This window comes from Alosa alosa, chromosome 12 (assembly GCF_017589495.1).
Source record: "Alosa alosa isolate M-15738 ecotype Scorff River chromosome 12, AALO_Geno_1.1, whole genome shotgun sequence".
NCBI classification, from domain to species: Eukaryota; Metazoa; Chordata; class Actinopteri; order Clupeiformes; family Clupeidae; genus Alosa; species Alosa alosa.
The window spans coordinates 23847967-23872276 of record NC_063200.1 but is presented as its reverse complement, the minus strand read 5'-3'; the positions used below and the strand labels follow the sequence as shown (position 1 = coordinate 23872276).

At 42.2% G+C, this 24310-nt stretch overlaps 1 protein-coding gene and 1 long non-coding RNA gene across 2 annotated transcripts in view; one reads left to right on the top strand and one right to left on the bottom strand.

The window, feature by feature from the left end:
- LOC125305025 overlaps nt 1–24310 on the top strand; it is a 45416-nt gene that overhangs the window by 5790 nt on the left and 15316 nt on the right. The gene's annotated exons all lie outside the window — the stretch shown is intronic.
- Nucleotides 8082–24310, bottom strand: part of auh (AU RNA binding protein/enoyl-CoA hydratase) — a 32127-nt gene continuing 15898 nt past the window's right edge. Inside the window, exons 7-10 of the mRNA XM_048259619.1 lie at nt 11250–11437; nt 10798–10848; nt 8595–8642; nt 8082–8322 (exon numbers count right to left, since the gene is read on the bottom strand). Of these exons, the coding sequence (XP_048115576.1) occupies nt 8245–8322; nt 8595–8642; nt 10798–10848; nt 11250–11437 (365 nt within the window). The 3' untranslated portion in view covers nt 8082–8244. The remainder of the gene's footprint in view (nt 8323–8594; nt 8643–10797; nt 10849–11249; nt 11438–24310) is intronic.

Below are 24310 nucleotides of genomic sequence, written 5' to 3'. Positions count from 1 at the left end.
GGGCCCACACAAGCTCAGCTGCCAGGGCCTTTTGTGCAAGAGGGTGTGTGTGTGTGTGTGTGTTTCTGTCTGTGTGTACTTTTGTCTGTGAGAGTGAGTTTGTGAGTGTGTGTAAGTGTGTGTTTGAGGGTGTGTGTACACACAGGGAGCTCAACTGTAAGCTAGACTACTTTTATGCAATGGGACATCTCCACTTTTATGTCTACATACTTGACTGTGTGTACTGTATGTTCAGGGGAGGTGGGGGGAAGAGAGAGAGAGAGTGGGAGTGAGAGAGGGACAGACAGACAGAGAGAGAGTGAGAGATAGAATGAAAGAGAGGGAGACCAAGTGATTGGTATGTTTAAATGTGGTATGTCTATATAGTCTTGGAATGTGGAATGCCCCTTTCTCTCTCTCTCTCTCTCTCTCTTTCATTGAGTGTCAGGAAGCGTGGGAAATGTAATGAGTGCACCGCAGCATGGAAGTGAGCTCACCCATTCAGCCTGGCTAGACCTCAACATACAGAACCACTGTATGGAAACCTCTAGAATGTCTGAGCCTTTAGTTCACACAAAAAAACGCATACTGAGCAGTATGTTTTGTTGGAAATAGAGGCTGGGAGGGGTGAGGTGGGGTGGGGTGGGGGTGATTCACATAACTGCTCTTACAGTAAAAGACATGCAGGTGCTTGTGGGAACAGAAAAATGCAAGGTGTTACACAGATATCAAGGCCTGGCGATTATTTACTTTTATGGCGATTATTTACTTTAAAGAGGGGTAAAGAGAGATAATCCACAGCCCTAGTCGTGTGGGTGTGTTTTTCTTTCTCCCACTCACATGCACATGCTCTAGATATTGAGGGCTTATCAGAAAAAGAGGTCAAAGCACATTTAAAACCCACACAAGCATTGTTACCTTGAAAGAGGGAACAGCGGCTTACAGAGGACACCTCAGCCTAAATATAGATCACGCACAACTTCTACAGTACATCTGGACCGAGGAGTCTCCTATTCGAACAACATTTGACCATGGACTGATTTCTCTCTCTTTCACTCTCTTTCTCTCTCCCTCTCTCTCACACACATATACACACACACACACACGCACACACGCAAGCACGCACATAGAAAGAGCAACAAAAGGATTCGTTTGCCAGAGCCAGACACACCGTCAGCACTCGCCTCGGCCTCTATGCCTCCGCGGGCCAAGTGCTCTATGGGGCAGATCAGCAGCAGTGTCTGTCTGCTCCCTGTAGGCTTGTGGGCCCCATCTGAGGCAGCGATAAGAATAGCACTGTTGTCTTGTAGCCTCCTTCCCCGATAAAGGAGAGACCAGTAAATCACTGGGTTAATGCCACACACACACACACACACTCAAAAACACTCACACACATTCTTTCTATCTGACAACTGTGTGTCGGAAAGAGATGACTTGTAAAGAAATGTGATAAAGAAACAGCCACCTCTATCAGGATGCCTAATTAGTGCGAACACAGCAGAGCTTTGTTTCACAAGTTTACAAGTGCAGACACGAGTGATGACATATATTTGCAGATTTTCTACAGACCATAACGTGCGCATGCGCGACTGCAAGATTGAAGAGAGAACTCCAGTAAATGAGTAAAACAAGATGTTTTTGTGCTCTTCCACTGGCTTGGTGTGACGCCTATCCAATAAGACTGCAGCACAAACATACCTTCACGTCTCGTCATCTATCATAGGGACTATAAATGTAAAGCTGGGTGATAACACACACACACACACACACACACACACACACACACACACACACACACACACACACACACACACACACACACACACTCAAATTCATTTACAACACTCAATATAGGAGTGAACTTCAAACACACATGTGAGTCACAAGATTCAGTCGACACTCTTCAAAGAGCCTGAGATAGCAAAGCAATGAATTAGTTCAAACATACAGTCTAATAGTCATACACACAGAGGCAAGTCAGAGTGCTCTAACATGTCTGTGCGATTTCCGAGCTCATAGATAAGACTGCTTTGAGTGAAACAACACAAATCTTACATGACTAAGCAACGAACCAAGTGAGTGTGTGTGGAGTGAAAAAAAAAGTGTGTGTGTGTTGCTTATTCAACCTGGCACGCTCCTTCCTGCCTGAGTTTATAGAATCAGCATTACATCATTTCTGTTAATTATTCCCAAAAACTCCCAAGGCACAGGAAACCCACCAAATCCCCCCGCCTCCCCCAAAGTGGGAGAGGTTAGTGGATTAACCTCCTTTTCTGTCTCTCTCTCTCTCTGTCTGGCATGACGAGGGAGTCTTTTGTGTTTGTTTATCTTTTGCTCAGTCAAAAGATAACAAAATCATGGGGAAAAGGCGTGTGTGCGTCTAGCCGAAGCACACACACAGACCCAACTAAGCACTCTTTCCCTCGTTGTCTCCTCGCAAGCGCTTTTAATGAACTGCTTGTGAGCTTTTTAAACTAATGTCACTGACATTTCACTCACCAGTACCCCCCAGCCCCACCCCACGGGCTGAAAATGTGACCTAAAAGGGGGGGGAATGAGAAGAAAGTCAAATTCTGTGGAATGTTGCTTTAAACGTCTTAACTGCCAGGCCACTTCCTGGCTCAGGCAGAATTCGGGGGCAGAATGAATAGCCATCTCAGGCCCGCCCTGTTCGGTGGAATGCAGCTTCTCTTGTGTAGATCTCTCGAAGGGAAAGTACAGAATAGCATAAAGGACTAGACTAGATGAACTGCAGAGAGGTCCATGGTATGACCGCCACATGGTGTTGCCACCTGGCTGCTACACAAAGGAAGTAAAGCTCATTTCCCTTGTTCTATCCATGCCTCACTCCTGAAACTCTTTGTAAGCATCCAAGTAACCAAGCACCTCGGTTACTTAATTAGTGTTAAACAATCCAGGACCAGAAATATACACAGTCGGAACTACTTGAAGTGTTTGAACATCAAGTTCAAGTGTGTGTGTGTGTGTGTGAGAAGAAAGAGAGTGTGAGTGTGTGCGTGTCCATGTGTGTGTGACTACTTACATAAGACAAGTCTGAAAAAAGAGATAGGATACTTTGGTGACACCCTAAATGTATGTCAGTATACATGTTTCTGTGTACGTGTGTGTGCTTATGTGTGTATATGCCTGTGTTGTTTGTGTGCGTGCATGTATGTGTGCAGCAAGCAGTGTTGGTCAAGTTACTTGGAAAACGTAATTAGTTACTGATTACTGATTACTTATCCAAGAAAGTAATCTAGTTATTATAATACATGATTACTTATTTTCAAAAGTAATTAGTTACTTTACTAATTACTTTACTTAGTTACTTTACAAAAACACACTAGCTATACACAACCTGAATACGCTTTTTTAAAACTTGGTTTTATTAGTTTCAATCTTAACTTTTTGGTGTGTATACTCCTTCATTCGAATAGATGTGAATAAAATACAGCAAAAAAATAAAATTAAAACCAAAGTCCAAACCAAAGTTACATCTTTTAACAATTGCAGTGCAGAGAGGAGTAATGCATTTACCAAAACAGAAAATGCTGTTGCATGCCACATTTAGGCTGTTCTAATGTCAAGAAGAGTATGTGTTTGAACTGTGTGTGTGCAGTGCCGCTGCTGGCTATTTTGGTGCCCAAAGCAGAACTGTTAGTTTAAAATATTTCTTAAGAAATACTACTAATTTGATGCAGTTTAACTCATTTATAAATGGTGCGCTGTCACTTTAAGAGCATCTACACAACTCTCATAATGATCAGCTCCATTCAAATATAAGCCTATGACTAGTCCACAAACTCCACATTTGGCACTATATTAGCAATAGTCATGATATTAAGTTGGTATAAACAGCTAGCTAGACATTTTCTGTTTGCAATTAAAAGTGATAGCTTAGATGAGCCTGGTAGCACCTACCTGAGTGTAATATGTTTCAATCGGCATAGGCTACTGTGCTTCATGTAAATGCTTAGTTTAAGGCAGTGGTTCTCAAACTTTTTCTTTCATTCCCCACTTTGATCAAGGGGGCCTTTTCGAGCCCCACCTGCCCCTCATCACTCTAAGAAAGTGGTAGGTCAAACTTAAAATTGTCAAATGTATTGAAATAATGACAAGTTCTAAATATATCCTCTTCAGCAGAGTTGAAATCAGCTGGTGCTGCAGATATAATAATAAATTAATACATAATGTGCCATTGTAAATTAAACACACATATTTCTGTTTTCCAGCAACATACAGTATTAGGAAGCATAAGCCAATATTTTACAGCATTGTACAATATATTCAATGAAATACCAACATGCTGCATTAAATGGATCCATAATCCAGTCATACTGAGCACTGCTGGTTGGGAAATATTTTTGAAATAAACTTTGCAGGGATGTGATGTAGGCCTACTGTTTAATACATGGGATCACAAGAGTGGCTCCCGAAACAGACGTTTCAGCGATTTCACTGATTCTCAAAGGCATACTGTTTGCGATCCCGGCCTGTCCCATACCTCAAGTTTTTTGGTGAATGCAGTAATCTTATCTGCTAGGTGAGGTAGGTGCTTGTCTTTGCCTTGTAACTGGAGATTTAACTCATTGAGCTTTCCAAATATATCGCAAAGATAGGCCAGCTCCAAGAAATGTTCATTAGTGAACGTGCTTGCAGATTCATGAACATGCGCTCACGCTGCCTTGACACGAGCGCTTCCCTATGAATAACACAGTGAGTCCATTGCGCATCGGGTGCTACCTGGGAATAGGCTACAGATAAAAAAAATAATTAAAAAAAACTCCTGTTTTTCGCGCCCTACCTGGCATGTCTCCGCGACCCAGTAGAGAAACGCTGGTTTAAGGGAAACGAATTATTGAAGACTTCAACACTCACCAGCCCCATTACAAAAAGCAAAGACCACATTATATTTATTATATATATATTTTTTATTTTTTTTTTGCCCATTTTCCAAATCACAGTGAATGCAGCCAGAATATTATAATGCCCTGGCACCTGTTATAACGGGCCAGTAGGCTACAGGGAACCCGCGACGTCCTCTATTTTCACCTGTTGCTGCAGCCGTCATGTCGGGATCTGGGGGTTTCTCAATGAGTTTCACATTCCTGTGCCGGCTTGCTAGGTGTTTGCTCAGATTTGAGGTGTAATTTTTCGCTGTAGACAACATTTTTCTTCCCAGAACAGTGTACAGCGTTAATGTTTTTTTCTTAATGTCTGAACTGCAATGAATTAAATGCTCCATGTTCGCGCTCTCTCCTGCACTCCATGTCTTGCACACGTGTGTCTGTTGTTTACATCTATATCTGGCAGCTATAGCCTACATCATTGTCAGGAGTTAGTCTCACAAAATCCATATGGCAAAATCCCAAATTCTTTTACTGTCTATGGCAAAATCACGGTTTAGTAACGCAGTAACGCAGGCTGCTTGCAGGAAAGTAAAAGTAATCTAATTACTGTTTTTGCAATTGTAATCCCTTACTTTACTTGTTACTTGAAAAAGTAATTGGATTACAGTAACGCGTTACGCGTTACTGCCCATCACTGGCAGCAAGTGACTCCAACTACCCAGTGTACTTTCTTGTACCTGCCACACTTTGGCTGTTCTCTAAGCAGAAAATAATTATGTTGCCCCTGTTTGCAAGGTATTCATGGACTCTGGGCCCCTGTCATCTCTGACCCCTTAGGCTTGGTTTACCTGTGGCCAGTCTGTGTGTTTGTGTGTGTGTAATTGTTTTGGCTACTGAATTTCGATTGGCCATTGGCAGCCATTTGGCTGAGGGAGCCAAATGAAACTTTAGAACGTGTGGCAAATCTTGGTGCGTGAACTTCGTCCAGATTGTAGTAACAATCCTACACGAATCACTTTCACTAGGTGGCGCTACACCACAAATGAGATGTGACGGGCCTCCTTGAGACCAATGTTACACAAAAAGTTAGTTTGGAGAGTTATTCGCTAAAAAAAACACTTTTGGCCCAGGTGACGGAGGGACCACCAAGTTTCATGTTCCCCGGTGATCTGTGGTCGTATTAACCTAATATGTGACCGCACTGCAATTAGCAATTAGGCAAAACAGGCATTAGTATCAATAGCACATACTGTACCATGAATGTAGGCTTTTCCAGAAAGCTACATCAAGAGAAAATAAAAACTCCACACAGATTATGTGAGCATGTGAATCCTTGTTTGAATTTGTCTCTATTACTTTTTATTGTTCAATAACCTACTTTCTCGAACTAAAGCCTGACCACGTTCATCTTTCACAAGCTATACGTAGGAACATGACTCTTTAGAAACAGCAAGCACTCTCAGCTCCTGTGCTGAGTGTACAAACCTGAAAGACATGTTTATTGGCACAATATTCAAATTAGCATGGTGAGGCAGTGGCCATCATGATCATGTTCGGTAAAATCTGCGTGGGATAGCTTAAGTGGAAAACACATGGCCAGTGTTTACACTGGCTCAATCATTATACATTAACTTGCCATACGCATGCCAAACACCACCCTGGCTCAGAGCCGTGGGAGTGATTGATAGCTAGATGGTCGCAGGAGCACTCAGTTGGCACCAAAAGCATTACTGTTGATGCCCTGAAACAGGATGTCACCAATCAGATTCAGTGTGGTCTTTACTACACATAAATACCTCTACTACACCTGATAAATAATCAGATGTATGATAACATTGCGCCTGAGGACAATAAAGTTTCACTCTTTAAATCTGAATTAGAGGCGTGGTTTCCACCTTGGACTAGTAATGCTTGTTTGGAAACGCAGCCTTCTGCTGAATATGGGCCACTGCTTACCAGTCTGGCATTACCAAATGTGCAAAACAATAGGAATACTGACAAAAAAAAGCACACTAGCAAAAGGAGTGGGGGTCATGATCTGTTATAGTCTCTCCATTTCCCTTAAATGATAAGCACTGTTTTGAAAATGAGTCAAATGTTGTTGCCCAATGTGTTGTTCCAGATGGTGAGAAAACAAAGGCATGACTGGTAGGTCACAGAAGGAGTCACATTTCTCTTTTGTGAGAAGAATTGCTGCTCTGTCACAGGTGTGACCTTAATATCATTCAAAACAACAGCAATGATGGTTATTATGTCAACAATATGCCCACAGGATACACCCTACTGTCAAATCAGCATTATTAATCTTATACAACCAATGAGAGAATGAGACCTTGGCAAACTGGAGGCTAGGAGTGCAACAAAAATATTGAAACTTTGCTAATTATTCTACTTTGTCTTTTAATTATTCTATTTGATGTATTTTACTTGCCCTTGACATTGCCCTATAAACTACAACAACCCTATAATGCATATGGCCTGTAAGAATGAGGAAAGCTTTCCAGAACAGTAGAGTTGATGATTTATTGAGGCGTTTTACAAACTTTTTGGTAAAGATACAATTCTTCCCAAACCATTCATAAGTACATATCCACAAAGTAGTGCATTGCTTTGTTGGGTAGTTGGTGCAGTATAGTAGAACTACATTGGTACAGAATATGGTCATTCGACTTGACAAAAATGCTTTTAAGGAAGCACTAGCTTTCTGGAATATTATCTGGATCAAATGTCCACACACATACTGTATAATGGAATAGTATTTTGAAAGGCAGTGGAAGGCAACTCATGAAGATGGAAAACTGACATTTAAATAATATGAACCCATGCAAAAGTCATATGGTTTACAAGTACAACCTTTCTCACAGTCATGCCTATTCTGACAATATGGCCCACATAAATGAAATCATGTATCTCAAAGTACCTAAAATCTACAGAGGCAACCATCACATAGTTCATTATCACAGATCTAGTAGCTCTGCGTTTAATTTCTCTCACAAGAACTAGCAGTAGCATATTAGATGCTAATAATTTCGAAATGGGACACCCCCACCCATGTCTTGCACCATTTTAAGGCCAAAACTGCATTAAACACAATACGTGACAAATGGTTTTTAAAGTGCCACATTTGAATTTTTGGGAAAGAGTTAGGCCTCTAACTATCTAAAAGTTAGTAGGCAGGATTGCCCTTGCCTGAATCATTCAGGCTGAATTACAACCCCCACCCAACCCTCAACAATGCCACACCGTCACCTTGACCCCCCTCCTCTGGGAGAAGGAAACTGTGGTCTGGCTGCTCCATCACATCTGGCTGAAGGTACTAGCAAACGTTGTCGCCATAACAATAGTGGTGATGGAGAGATACACAGACGCTCGCTGGAGAGGGAAAGGGGCTTTGACTGCCTCCGGTCGGTTCCGCTCACTCTCCCTTGAAGCGTGGGGGCCTCTTCTCCTTGAAGGCGGCCAGGCCCTCGAGACGGTCTTTCGTCGGAATAACCTTGGAAACAACAGAGACCAGTCAACAAATCCCATTCTATCTTTAGTTTGGGCTCATGCATGCGTGTCCACCCTCCTCCAATCTCTCACTCGCTCGCTCACATACACAAAAAAATGACTGCAATCTGATGACTAAACCTTTACAGCGACAGCCTGACCTGCCTTGTTTTCCTCTACGTGTGGGCAATGTGTGTTACTGTGTGCACCAGGCTTAAACAAAACTGATTCTGCTAGAATTATCCCTGGTGTGTTCATAAGGCTTTCCAGGCTTACCTGGGCATAGCAAGCTTCTTCAATAGCTAGACCTGTCTTCAGGTCCACCTGCAAATGAAACGGATTATAGAATTAGACATTTCCTCTCATTTGAAATGCCACAAACAATTCTTCCAGGAGGTTCAAATGCGCTGCTCATTCTTCACTGAAAATATTTAAATCAGGCTAGAGGGCCATCTTCAATTACACTACACTACATACTCAATCAACTCATACAAATTGGCTTTCGGACACAGTCAAACACTAGATTAATTAACTGTGGGCGGCAGAGTTCCTGAAGGTGCTATTGTGCTGGAGGAAATTAGTGGCTTGTGTAGCCAAAGGTTGCTTTTTGAAAAGCTGGAATGGGGCCACATAAACATCACATCAGGCGAAAGAAAAACAATGGATGCAATTCAAACACGTGAACAGAAGAAGGCATTATTAACCTTTACATACGGTAGATTCCTATTTGGGTCAAATGTTTTTTTTTTTTTATATATATATTTTTTTGGGCTTTTTATGCCTTTAATTTGATAGGACAGTGGAGAATGACAGAAAGTGAGTGGGAGAGAGAGTCGGGGTGGGATCCGGAAAGGACCACGGGGCGGGAATTGAACCCGGGTCGCCAGCGTACGGTGCAGGTGCTCCAGCCAGTTGTGCCACAGCCTATTTGGGTCAAATGGTTTAATAGGGAAAAATGCCCTTAAAGCTAACAGCTTAAATTGAACAAAGCACCATTTTAAATTGAACATATGAACTGCTTTTCGTTGTCTTTACTGCATTTCGTTGTCTCTGTACTTGTACTCTGCACAATGATAATAAAGTTGAAACTAATCTAATATAATCTAATAAACAAATTCATGCATCTCACAGATGAACATGCTTCCACTGGTTTTATGCGTTTTTGCATTCTTTTTTATAGCCTAACCTGCATTACAACAATAGAAATCAAGTAAAGCTAATTAAGCTAAGTGAAGCTAATTAAGTTAAAAAGTCTGTTTTAGTCTATGACTACAAGACATCAACCCTGTCATCACCATCATGGCGTCTCCAGGAACACTGTGAATGCTCACTTACTCACCTACTAAAAAAAAAAAACTAAAAACACCACCAGACTTACAAACCTTCACCATGACAACAACTCTGAAAGACCTACTTTAATAGGTTACCTTGGCATTTTCCTGTGCCAGAAATATCTCGATGGCATACATGGCACAGCTGCGTGCGCGCACACACACACACACACACACACACACACAGAGAATGAAATACAATAAAAAAAGATATATAACCTTGTTTCAACCACTTGTCTTTTATAAAAGGTAATACAGAACGAGTCCAATTTTGACCATCTCAGCCACAAAATGGATGTACTAAAAAAAAAAGGCAGACTAGATGAAGCAATGAGGCAAGATATCTGTGTACAAAGCATAGATGGGATAGTAATGGTGGTGGGTAAAGCGAAGGCGTGTATAAACAATCAAATACCTTGCATTGATTTATTGATTGCTTCCAATTAGACCTGATCAGATATTGTGGAGCTACGTTAACCAGTTCGTATAAATAACATTTTGAAAGGATTGCTCATGTCTTTTTTGTTGAAAAAAAAAAAAAAAAAAAATGTTTATGCTAAATGTACCAAAAGACTGGGAAACACTGTCAATGGAGTTTCTGGGAGAAGATGACTAGACTAATTCATACTTCCTGTTAGTAACAGTGAGGTTGAGAGCAGGACAGGGAGGAAAGGGGAGAGAGAGAAAACCTTTTGCAAAGTCACCAGTAGGGTTGTGCCATTTCATATTGCATACCGTATACCTAGATCATTCTTGTATTGCCAATATTGTTGCATGTTTTTGCATAGCTGTATGTGCCTCCATACAGAAAAAGGTGCCTATGTGCCAGCCCAGCCTTAGTAACCAGACTCGACCCTCCTCTGTGCCTACGTACCAGCCTAGCCTTAGTTACCAGACTCGACCCTCCTCTGAGTTTATCTAAATGGTTGTGCCACACAGCTCTGGGCCTGCTGCTTTTGACAGCACAGATCAGCATAGAACATCATGCCTTACAAGAAGCCATTAAATACTGAGGCAGACATCACCTACTACATAATAGCCTTTTGTAGCTGGCCAGTTTAGAGTTCAGTCCTTTGTATGGCCACTAAATGAAGTCAATTAATCAAGAGTACAAGGTGCACAGTGCCACAGTGAATGAAGTTTCCTACCTCAATCCCCTGGTTGATTGCCAGCTTTGCCATCCTGATTGCAATAGGTCCCTAAAAACAAACAAAACTACTGACACCAATTCAGCAGAAATGTACAGCGGTTATTCACATATTAGTCATATTCACTGGAAAGTACAACATACATCTCAGATGTCCTGAGAAAGGACGTTGGCTGATAAGGTACCATTAGTGTTGTCTCAGCATATGGGAATACTTTGCATAGTACTATTTCTACATCATAACACTGACCCAATCCTAACATGCTTTCAAATGAGCAAATGTCAGCAAACTGTTATTTCAAAATAATTCCTCTTCAAGGAATTTGCTCCCAATACCTACATATGCTTAACCTATACATGAAGTTAATACATTGGTTATTCAGACAGCATGTGCACTACACTTTATTGTAGATCGTCTGATTGACCACAAAGTTCACTTTGACGTTGACTAACCTGTGGGTTGAATTCGCGGGCCAGTTCCAGGGCCCTGTGGTAGGCTGCGTCGCCACTTTTGTTCTGCTCCACGGAGTGGCTGACCAGCCCCAGCTTGCAGGCCTCCGTGCCGTCAACTACCCGCGCTGCGAAAATCAGCTCCTTGGCCAGGGCCACGCCGATGGCCCTCGGGAGTCTCTGGGTGCCCCCTGATGAGAGGAGAGGGGAGGAGAGGAGAGGAGAGGAGAGGAGAGGAGAGGGGAGTGGGAAAGGGAAAGGGTAAGGTTGGGGCAGCAGGGGCCAGGTGATGGGGGGGGGGGTATGGTGATATGATATGCGTGATAATTAACACATTTTCATGACCATCAGTTCCAGACACATAAACACTTGGCACAGTTGGCTTTGGATTGAGTAACTAAATGATAAGAAACCAGAAGACGGTATTGCAGGACCTTTGTTTAACACTTCCTCTTGAACCCTATTCACCCTCCTCCTCCTCCTCCACACACACACACACACACACACACACACACACACACACACACACACACACACACACACACACACACACACACACACACACACACACACACACACACACACACACACACACACACACACACACTAGTGTCTGGTGGTTAGTCCCCATTACTCATGGTCAGGGTGACCTGGCGATCTTGCCTTGCCGGCCTCCATATGGGCCTCTGCATCCTCAGGCATGATGGGCAGGATGGGATGCCTGAGCTGGCCCACGTCAGATGGGGAGCAGAGGAAAAGCTCCATCATTCTGATTCAGAGCGGTGTGTGAGTGTGTGTTTTGGGGGGGGGGGGTGGTGGCACACACACAAACATGTTGAGCTCTCCCACAAGATTGCTTCAGCTAACCTCTTGAGATGGTCGGAGAGTAAGTCAATGTCGTAAGTAAGCCAGTGAGTCATAAGTGTGGGTTACAGATGTTTGATGCTTGCTGGTCTTAGTCTTAGTCTTGTGACGAAATGACCTTTTTTTTAGTCTTTTGTCATATTTAGTCATTCAAATATCATTTTTTTGTTAGTCAAGTTTTAGTTGACTAAAAGTTCATCATTTTAGTCTAGTTTTTTGTCAAAAGAAAACTAAAGGTAGCTTAGTCTTAGTCTGTTTTAGTCAACACATTTTAGTCTTTTTTTTTTAACAAATTATTTCTGATTACCATTTCAGTCAAATAGTGTTTCACACATCTCAATTTTTCCAACAATATTGTGTGTCCACAGGGCTACCTCGTCTGTTATACTTACTCATTCTGATTTTTGTCAGTCAGTATGTTTTACATGCACAGGTAAGTCGAGCTACAGTTATAGCTCGGCTGGGATTTGACCATAGACAGTAAAGATTTGACTGGACCACTGTCATCATATTCAGAGACCAGTGTTTCTCAAAGTGTGGTCCGGGGATCACTGGTGGTCCGCAAGGTATCCCAAAGTGGTCCCTTGAGAGCAGACGTGGTAAAAATATAATATAGATGAGTTGTTTGCAATATTGAACCAACTTGTATGTAAAAAAAACAGTTCTGCAACTAAGATATGCCAGTTTAAATCATACAGTATGAATCCACACAAAAGCAAAGTACAAAGACAATGCAAGATGGTTCAGTAGGCCTATTGTGTAGACTAATTATAGGCTACTGTTGAAGTAGGTCTAATCTTTTTTTTTTTTTAGATAGGGTTAGTTAAGTGGTCCTGAAACTGAAAAGGTTTGAGAAACACTGTCATAGGCCAAAGTATTAATGTTTTACTCCGCCCGCTAGATGGCGATATAAGCAAACACAAATAACATTCCCCAAACAGACTTTCCATATTAGCTTACTTGCTAGCAAACTTTTGCATCATCAGTCTAACTAGTTAAATAGTTGACATTACATGATAAACATTTTTGTATATGGGACATTCTGGGGGGATGTTAATTTGTATGAGAGAAGCTTCAACTTCTGGGTATGTAGCATTGTGGCATAAAGCTTAGGTAGTTAGCTTGCTAACTCTGGCAGAAATCTCAGTGTTCTTGTTCCATGTAGTTTAGGTGTTGCAGCCACAGGGTTGCAGCAACAGCACGTAGACTAGCCTACAGGAAAGCTGCTTATGAACTCATTCGAATATTTTGAAAAACTTAACAGCTAGATATTCTGTCTTCTCATTTTGAAGACCTAAAATGAAGAGAGATTTTATCTTAGTTTTTTATTTCATGCAAAACATTTAGTCTCGTCTTTTTTCACAACAATAATGCATCTTAAGATAGTCTTAGTCAGTGTTTCAGGACATTACTGCCGTCTCACATCGTCTGCCTCTTAGTCATGAAAAAAAAAAAAAAGGTTGTTGACTTAACATATTTCCTCTACGTCTCGTCCTGGAAAATTAACACTAGCTTGCTGGACTGAGCAATCTGCAATCAAAGTATTGTACAGTATGCTCTCATACTAGAGGTCTGCACTCCCACGGTAGACCCGCGGGCCCCGACGCAAAAGAGTGCGGCGCGGTACAACTTTTGAAAGCTCTTTGCGGGATGAGAGAGGTGCGTTCGCGGGTGCGGGACAAACCGATGATTCACTGCACTCCCGCAAATTAAATATGTGGGTAAAATTAAATATGGAAATGATTAAAGTAGCCTAGTGTTCATAACTATAGTTCAGCTGGATGTTCTGTTAGGCAGCATTAAAAAACGGGGTTTAAGCATAACTGACGGATAGCAGGCCTATAGCCTATTGTCGTTTACGTGGGTTCAATTTGTTCCTGCTGCTCATTGTCAAAACTCGAAATAGAAAGCATGACAGAGGAAGAGGGCACCAGACTAGGCCTACTTCAGTTGTTAGCCTACATTCAGAACCAAGAAACTTTTATCTGGAGTCTTTCTCAGGTGTGTGTGCTCCTTTCGTGAGACAGAAAGAAAAACTGAATAGGCTGTCCCTCCTGCATGCTGGCTTTAGCGGGCAGGAGCCCGGGACATCATGTTCCAGATCTTGGGCGGGGCCCGGGACATCAAAATGACACATCATGTTCCAGATGCGGGCGGGAGCGGGACTAAAAATGACACATTTATGCGGGAGCGGGACAGAATATTGCGGGAGCGGGCGGGTGTGGGAAAAATCAGTCCCGCGCAGACCTCTCTCTCATACTGTACCAGTGGAAGGTCTCTTCCATTTAATTAAAGCTGGGAACAGACCTCCCAATTGTTAAACCCGATTTTAAAAGGATGGATCGTCCGTGACAGTCGTGGGAAGTCTGAGGGAGTCCAATGGTAGTCACGGCTGGAATCGTTATGTGTGTTTAAGTGACTAATTGAATCTGGATCAACAATGGAAAGAATCGCAAAGGATTCAATCTAACATGTTTGATATTTTCTTGACTGGTCTGTGGTTGCCATGGTTGCAATTAGGAAATGAAAGAGCCAACAACTCAATCGTTAAGTCTGAGCTCATAACTAACTCCCAATCTTACCACACTCCATCTGGAGGTTGGGTCTACTCGCGTTCTTATCGTGTGTGACTGGAAAAAAACCAAGTCTGTTCCCAGCTTAAATTGTGTTTATTCATACAAAACCATTATATTAGAATAGAATAGAATGCCTCATTGCATGTACAATTAAATTGGAGATACTCTAGTAAGGTGTTACTCTAAAAAGGTGCCATGTGTAGGATTTTTTGTTGTTGAAAATATTCAAAAATGAATCAGAAATAGCAATATAATGTGAGAAAATAACTGTTTTGACATAATTGTCAAAAATATCCAGAAGCTCTGTGTTGCCCAAATATCCACTACAATTGGAATGCTAACCAGCTAGCCTTGCCTATGCTTGGGATTGTAGGCCTACTCTCACATGTACCACAATGCATCCCAAGAGGTGCTGTACTGAACACATACAAATTAATAGACAAGTGCCATGGCAGACATAATGGGGTATTAAAGACGATTCAACCCCTATAGAACCTCACACGTAGCCCTTGCACTGACATGGTCTTAAAGTGCTTTACAGAGCACTCAAGGCCTTAATCGCCAAAGCAAGCACACAGGCAACATTCAGTGGAACTTCTGATGGTCTAGATCCGGTGTCACCTAAGGCCTGCCTTCAGCAGAGAGGACTTCACCAGTTAACGCCCGAACTATGGGTTGACGTTGCACTATGATATCATGTCCACTGAGACTTTACTTGAGTGTGGTGCGTCATTAAAGCAGAACAGCTGAGAGTTATGGGTTTCATCTGAGCAAGCGCCCCGAGAAATCTCTGGGGGAAGCCCACAGCGCAGTGATAGCCCACTGTCAATGAACTAGCCTTAAACGATCAATCCAACATGGGGACGTGACAAGCCTCCTCATGTCTTGCTCGACACCTGTTGAAGAGACGTCTTCGTTTGCATGACGAGCTGTACACCTGTGGGACTTGAGAGCAAACAAGCTGCTGAGTCACGCGATTCCCGCTCCTGGTCTTGTCAGAGAATGTGGATGACTTACGTCAGACAGGCTAATACACAAGTGGTCTGATGATCCATTAGTACAGTCATTTCAATTTAATTAGCCGCATGATGGTGTTTTATGCAAATAATTTTAAAAAAAAGGTCAAAACCTCTCTTGATCGCACTCAAGTATTCACCACAGTGTCCAACTACCAAATGAATCAGAATCAGATCGGAAAGAAGAATAAAGAAAAAAGAAATGCATTCCCATGTATCGCCAGTCGCCCTTGTGTGCAAAATCAATGTATAAACCTACTGTAGGTTAATAGATGGGAAAACCACTGGTTGTGGGGTTTGTATAAACCTACAGAGAATGACTTTGTTCTATGAATGCCTAATGTGAGGAATTCACAAATCAACACTGTCATGAGGAGACTGCCACAATCACCAGGTACAGCAATTATTTACTGAAATGCTGCAACACCATCTTAATGAGCTGCACAGTACTGTCAGGTGTTCAAGAATAGGCTTGGATGAAGCATGACAGCTCAAAAACATTGTGTGAATTGAGCAACTGTGCTGATATCACTACCTGACAGTGTGTCAACAAATACTGGGGGAAAAACGTTTCTCGTGCACGCGCGGTTTCTCAATAGGCCACAGCGATTAAATGATGCGTTGTGACCAGACAACTTACCGTGCCCTCATTATTATTATTTTTTTTATTCATTAGACCAAAACTAGGAAGTACATGAAAAACAGAATCTCTTTAGTAACTTCTGTCCACAATGACTCACAGGGTAATCTTTCTTCCATTCTCTTGGTTTGTGAGTTTTAGATAAATAAACAAAGGAGTTGTCTACACACAGACAAGTTCTCTGTTCGCTCAGGCTTAAAAGGCTTTGAAACGGCTGGTTTGTAGAGTGAGCAGAAATTCTGCAGGACCAGATAAGGTTGACTAAAGTGACCTCCACCAGGTCCATAATCACTGATTCTAGTGATCTTGTTTGATTCTGAGGAAGATGCTATGTGTCAAAATGTTAATCATTTGCACCTATTAACCTATGTGAAACCGACAATTTACCATAGGCAAAACAAGAGACACTGTCTACCAGGAGTGTCTGCTGCCAGACAATACTGAAAAACATAACCATGATGTTAGGATAAAAAACCTGTGTGTGTGTGTGTGTGTGTGTGTGTGTGTGTGTGTGTGTGTGTGTGTGTGTGTGTGTGTGTGTGTGTGTGTGTGTGTACATGGCTAGATATATGCGTCATTTAAATAAACACGGCAAGATTTCTATCTGAATTAGGGCTTTGTTTAGTCCTGAGGGGTTGTAAATGACAAAGAAAAAAAAAGATACTTGAAGAGGAATAACTACTTGTGGTAGATCAACTATCTAACACAGATTGTTACCAGGGCAGTTCAAGTACAGAGTTATATTTAATGTGCAGCAGCCAATCTGAATCTGTCGTATCCAAAGTAACACACACACACACAGTTTGTATTTCATGCAAGGGTCTTGCTGTTTGTTTCCTTATAGCTGTTGAACAGAGTCCATTAGACAAGAAAAAAAATACAATACAAGTAATGATTACCTTCAGTGCAACAGTAATAGTGTAACCCTGTGCAAAGCTGTTGAAAGAAAATTCTTTAAAAAAATGTAAAAAAGGTGTTCTCAATTATTTTAGTAGTCACTTTTTGGATGGGCTGTTTATCTTAATCACATGCTCATTCAAATCTCTGACTGAGTACTGGTGCATAGTCAACCATCAGAACCATTAAAGCACAGACAAGAGGAAACACAAACAAACAAAAGAGCAGGGAGTCAGATGATGGCAATGGCTGCAAAGTCACGTCAGTCAACATCAGCAAAAAACAAATTCAAAAGCCATGCATGGCATAGTGTAAATGTATCCACATACATTTGGTAAGGGGGGGGGTGCAGACATGAAGAAAAAGGGTGACAAAAAGGAGGAACAGGCCCTTACTCCATTTCTCATTTATGGTCATTAGTTCTTTCTGTTCCCCTTATGGTCAACGCATACCAAACATGAATGACGAAAGCTTTGTGTATGCCAATTACCAACTGCTAAAGCCAAAGACACTCTAGAGGTTTTTGGTTTGCAACTAAGCACAGACACAGGAGCGGATAAATTTACCAATGCAATATTTGACTTGCGACATCACTTTCACATGAAACACAATCAGCCCTAAATGTTTCAACGCAGTTGCAACACACAACGAATTACCCAAGTGCTTTGATGGAAAAAAGGTGTTTACAGATGGTGTAAGGCAGAAACAGTTGCAAGAAGGGGGCCGATGTAGCAACTCTACACTCTTCTCTGATTGGCCTGTTGACAGCTTCAACTCGCTCACTCTTGTCTTCAGAGTCCAGTAGCAAATGAATAATATAAGCTCCAAATCTAGGGCACCGAGTCTCTGGCTGGCTATTAAGATTATTCAGGTTAATAGCAACAGCAGAATCAACACTCCTGCTTTTCATTCGCTCCCTTCACATGGCACACTACGCAATCACGGACATCTGACTGCTTTATGAGGGCAACAAGTCATGAGGCTGCACTGTCGGAAGTCTGTTACTGAACTTCAGTGTCCACCATAAAAAAAAAAGAAAAGATGTCCCCGCAGACGCCTGTGGCCTGTGTGCTGACGTTCTTGTGTAATACTGGGTAACATGTTTTCTTATGAGAATCTTACAAGATTTTGCAAGAAATTCTAAGAAATTGTTGCATCAGATTTTTTTTGCTGAGAAGAAAAAAAGATGGCATGATGACAGAGACAGACAGACACAGATAGAAAGTGAGAGAGGGAAAGAAAGAAGGGAGAGAGAGAGAGATAGAAAGAGAGAAAGAAAGAGAGAGAGAAAGAGAGAGAGAAAGAGAGATTGGGTGCATAATTCAGCCAGTTGTTAAAGTGGGACAAAAAAAGGCTGAATACTCTCTGTTGTACCCACTCTGAATTCCCTAGAAGTCCCACCACACCCCACCCCACCCAACCCAACCCCACACTGAAGTGCTGTGGCCTGGGATCATATTTACAAAACCACTGAGGCAAGCGTGACCCGCTCGCTTTGCCTTCCCAGAAAAGTTCAAGGCAACAGCAGCAGCAGCGGTAGCAGTAGCGGAGCACACGCCCCGTGTGTGTGAGGCTGCACAAACATGTCCGAGCAGAGGGCCAGCTCAGAGAAAGTGGAGCTCCGGGAAAAAACAGAATGCAGAATCGCACAGTCTCGACCCCTCAGGGCAAACAGGCGTCAATCAGACAAACGGAGTGACATGATGTGGGTGAGGGAGAAAATTGAGACGTATGATGATGATTTATGCAGAACTGAGAGGGAAGGAATTCACTGTTTAGGATTTATGCAAGGAGGCCTTCTCTTACCTCTGGTTGAGTAAAAACTGCACATTTTTTTAGGCTTACTGTAAACACTACACTAGGTAAACTCAGCCCAATCTGCCAGCGATTTTATTTTGCCCTGCAGCTCATGCTGGAAACCTCCAAATTTTTCTATCCTACTTCCGCTACAAATCTGTTGAGACCAATCAATATTAGATTGCCAATAAAAGATTGAGCTTGGTCTGGTGATAGCCATGCTATGTAAGCACCTCAGGTGTACAAACGTATTCTAGGGCAAAAAGCCCCTATGTTTTCGCACACACACAGACAACACACACACACACACACACACACACACACACACACACACACACACACACACACACACACAGAGACAGACACAGACACACACACACGTTACACACACCCACCCAATGAGCAGAGGTACAGATGGACACCTTTTGTTTGCACGCCTGTGTGAAACACCGCAGGCAGAACCCTGCCCATGTCCTGCTTGAATGCTACCATGCTGGATCAGGTTTCTGCATCACACCTCCCAGGCTATGAGCATGAGTGACGTGTCTCACTCACACCCACACCCACAGTGTTCACGTGGAGCTCAAATAGGCCTTGGAGCAGCGAGAGACACCGATTCCTAAGGGGGACATGTCCATTTACTCTCATTTGCAGCGCGGCTGTATAAATAGGAGTACAGTACAACCACACTGCAGCCGAGCCGGTTACCTTGGCAAACTAGGCCACACAGGCATCCGCTGCACATGGCCTAGAAGGTTGTGTCCCTCTTGCGACATGTAGCCTATAGTTCAGAGCTTAGCAGCATGGCACCTAGCTCCTCCAAAGTCCACCATTACACTACCGTTCAGTGCACAGATATGTATGATGGAGAAGGAAATAACTCAGGCCACAACCGCTACAAGAGTTAGACTGGTCTGATACAGAGGCTTTTGTAGTTTCCTGGGACTCTGGGAATTGTTGAGGGTTTTAACCACAAAAATAGTAGTAATACAAAAAACAAATCAAACATCTTAAAGATGTGTAGTTCTCAGAAAAGGCCAAAGGGTCCTGTTTTTCAAACCCATCCACTAAACTAACAAACTAAATGTCACTGTACTCTTCAGGACTGATCTGGTCAACCAGCCAAAGGTTGAGATGTAGAACTCAACGTCCACAGCTTGATGTCCAGCTCCATAACACGGCACATGTTTCACCCGGCACGTTTGCCCTCCGGGGAAGCGCAGGACATAAATAGCCTTAATGCATTAAGACGCCGAGGAAAACTGAGGTCGGCTTGTTGTTTGTGCGGCAGAGTTTGGCCCACTTTTCCGCCGGGCGCACGAGTAAGTGAGCGAACGAGTGAGGGACAGAGAGAGAACGAATGAGTGAGCGAGCGAGGCGGTCTGCTGCCGTTTACAGCTCTAATTTCCAGTGCTCATCACCAGGCAACGAGGCCGGCCTGTGCCGAGAGGCCGTATCCAGGGGCAGTTTTGTTTGACCTGCACGAGTTTGCAACGGGTTTTCTTGCCTTTCATTCTCTATCGATGTCATTTGCTCACCCCATTTTTCCAGATTTTGTTTCACAAAATGACTAATCTTATCCTCACTTCTACAGACAGAGATTTTTGACAAGTAATGTTAATTAATTGATAAGCATAATGCAAAATAAGCGATTGCATAAATAAACCCTTACACACACACCCCCACCCTATCCCTTAAAGTGACTGACTTAAATCAGCAGTCAGCAGTCCAGACAATTAGTGATAGGAGTCTCAAAATTAGTTAAGTGGAGATCGCCTGAGTGCAGTGAATATTTATAGTATATAACAGAACTGGAAGGTCCAGTCACTGGTCAATCGGTATTCCTGGCTACAATTCCAGAATTTTAAGGCTAAAAGTAGCTCCTAAGTGGCGAATTTAGGAGCAACTCCTAAAAATAATGGGCGTGTCACACCTAACTTTAGGAGTCATAATTTTTTTCACTAAAAGTAATTCACGAAGCATTTTAGACCTAAAAGTAGCACCTAAGTCTGGGACAGCTTAAAAGAAGTCAAGAGGAACTCACTAAGACCTATTCACAAACAGCTTTTTGTGGCATTTCACGTTGCGATGTTTTGAAATGGGTATGCGGCAACAGGAGCTTCCAATCGCGAGGGAACAATTTTGCATTGTAGGCATAAAAGGGATGCTACTGTATAACGCCACCAACAACAACCAAAACTACTCATTGTCAACATGTAACGTTTCATTGTGAATCAAATTAAAATGTTCTCCTCTTTGCAAACGTAGGCATATGGTGACAGATTAATTTAATAATGTTGCAAAGATAGCCTAGCCTACTGCATCAATCCATATGTTTCATTAGGCTACTAGGCTATTTGTTTTGCCTTACTCTTTATTCATTTAGGCTAGGCCTTTTTATTCAGTTATTTATTATCTTCCGTCCTTCGCACTACTTGTGTAGCGCACGCATTCTCAGACCTGTCACTCATCATCGTAAGGGAGGTGTTTGGAATCATTCCCGCGTTACAATCATCAGCCAATCAAGGTGGTCACTTCAGTCAAGCTCGTGCATGAGTAATGACGTCATCCATAGCAACGAAGACTCACTCTTAGTTTAGGAGTTGTCATTTTTCCTTACTAAGAGTAGGTCTGAAAGGCTTTGTGAATAACTTTTAAGAGAAAACTCCCTAGCTAAAATCTTTTAGTGCGATTTAGGAGTACTCCTAGTGGTAAGATAAAAGGCTTTGTGAATACGGCCCCAGGTCACTGAACATCCACTGGAGTTCAGTGAAATCCATCATAAGGAATGCAAGGAATATGGCAAATGTGTAAATCTGCCTAGAGCAGGCAGTCACCACAAACTGAATGACCGTTCAAGAAGAATACTAGTGGGGGAGGCCACCAAGGCACCTATGACAACGCTGAAAGAGTTAAAAGCTTCAGAAGCTGAGATGGGAGAAACTCTGCATACAACAACTATTGCCTGATTTCTTTACCAGTCGACGCTCTATGGTTGAGTGGTAAATATATTTTTATATAATCTTATATATTTATATATATTATATATATTTCTTATTAAATCTCGACTAAAGTTTGCCCAAAGACATGTGGGAGACTCGACTCCAAGGTCAAATGGAAGAAGGTTATTCGGTCTGCTGAGACCAAAGCTGATCTTTTTGGCCATCAGACTGGATGTTATGTTTGGCGGACACCACTGCATATCACCACAAACGCACCATCCCTAATGAAGCGTGGTGGTGGCAGCATCATGCTGTGGGAAGGCCTCTCAACAGCAGGCCCTGGAAGGCATGTGAAGATAAAGTTAAAATGTGGAATTAAAGTAAAACTATGGAAATCCTGGAGGACAATCTGATTCAGTCTGCAAGAGAACTACTACTTGGAAGATTCACTTTATAGCAAGACAATCAGCCAAAACATACAGCGAAAAAGGAAGACAACAAGGTGAATGTTCTGGAGTGGCCAAGTCAAAGCCCAGACCTCAATCCTTTAGAAAATCTGTGGCTGGACTTGAAAAGGCTGTTCACACCTGATCCCCTTCCAACCAAACAGAGCTTGAGCAGTTTTGGAAAGAAAAATGGAAGCCGAATTGAGACCTATTCATGTTTTAACTGCAGCCAAAGGCGCCTTTACTACATGTTAACTTGAAGGGGGTGAATATGTATGCAATTGCATATTTTGCATGATATATTTTTAATTAATTAAAGGAACCATATGTAAGATTGTGGCCAAAACTGGTACTGCAATCACTTTCAAATTACTGTAGAGCGGTGTATCCCCTCCCCCTCCCCCGACTCGAGGTTGCCAACCCACATGCTGAAAGACTACTGACTTTGTTATTAGTAGATAGGTGGAGAGTGGCGCATCAGGCCAAAACACAACATGACATGACAAAACACAACATCAACATCAGTTGAGGGCTGCAACTTCACTTTTTAAATGACAATATCCTGGCCGGTCTACTATTGTCAGTGATATAAGTATTTGAAATGAACATGATTTCTTAATGTCTAGTGACATATCAGGGCCATTTTATGATTAATTGAAATACATTTCTTACATACGGTTCCTTTAACATTACTTTGTAAAAATATCTGCTCTCTACTCTTGTAGAAATCTGCTTTCACTTTGACATTAAAGAGAGGATTATTGTAAAAAAAGACTAAATGAAATGTATTCCATTTATAAAAGCAGTAAAAATATCCAAGGGGGGTGAATACTTGTTATAGGCACAGTATATATATTTAAATATATTTTAACTAGCAGTTAGCCATCAGTTACTAACTTGAGCTTGTTATCAGTTAGGAGTTTAGAGTGGCTGTTCTGAACAGCTCCACATCTAAAACTTTTACATAGGAACGTTTTCAACCCCTTTTCATTCAAATCCCTGGTTTGACACACACACACACACACACACACACACACACACACACACACACACACACACACACTAAGCAGAGGTACAGCTGGACACCAGTATCTTAAAAAGTAATAGACACCTTCACATCTGACTGCTAAAAATGTTGCTATGCCTTCCCTGGTCCAAAATATTTTGGCCTAGTACATCAATAAAGCAACATCTCCACATCTCTCACACCCACAAAAGCATCTAAAGCCCAGTAATGGTTCAAAAACAAATACATTAAGAAAAGCATATGAGAGCGAGACATTCGGTAGCTAATGAAGTATCTGGGCCGGCCAGAGAGCATTATGAGAAGGGAGCTCTAACTGGGTTAGTGGTTCTGCACTGGAGTGGCTTGATCAGCCTCAGAAAATATTGAACATAATGACTTTTTGTTTTTTTGAGTAAGGACCATTTTTTCCGTTTGTTTTGTGGTCAGTGTGCTTCCACTGCGCCCATTCAGTGTATGTGTAGACAGTTCTTGCAGTGCAGTGACATTTTCCATGAAAGACTAAAGAAGACCAAGCCCAACACAGACAGGGCTGGCTGCGTCAAAGCAAATTAATACACAATCTTGTTCCACCATATCTTCAAAGGATATCGAGGAAACTCTGAAACACTGCAAAATAGAATCACCTTGACAACCGTGAGCTCAAATGAGGTGAAAACTGTCCATGTCCAAGAAGATCAAAGAGCATGTTTGTGATGACTGTTTGTGATAACTTCTATATGGCTATGCAACACAGTTCACCCTATTCACAAACTCATGATTTTATCAAAACTGTTACAAAATTGTATCTGGGCTTCATTCAGGAGTTCAACATAACTACACTTGCCAATAAGCCTGCATAGGGGATGGGCTGATTTCATGA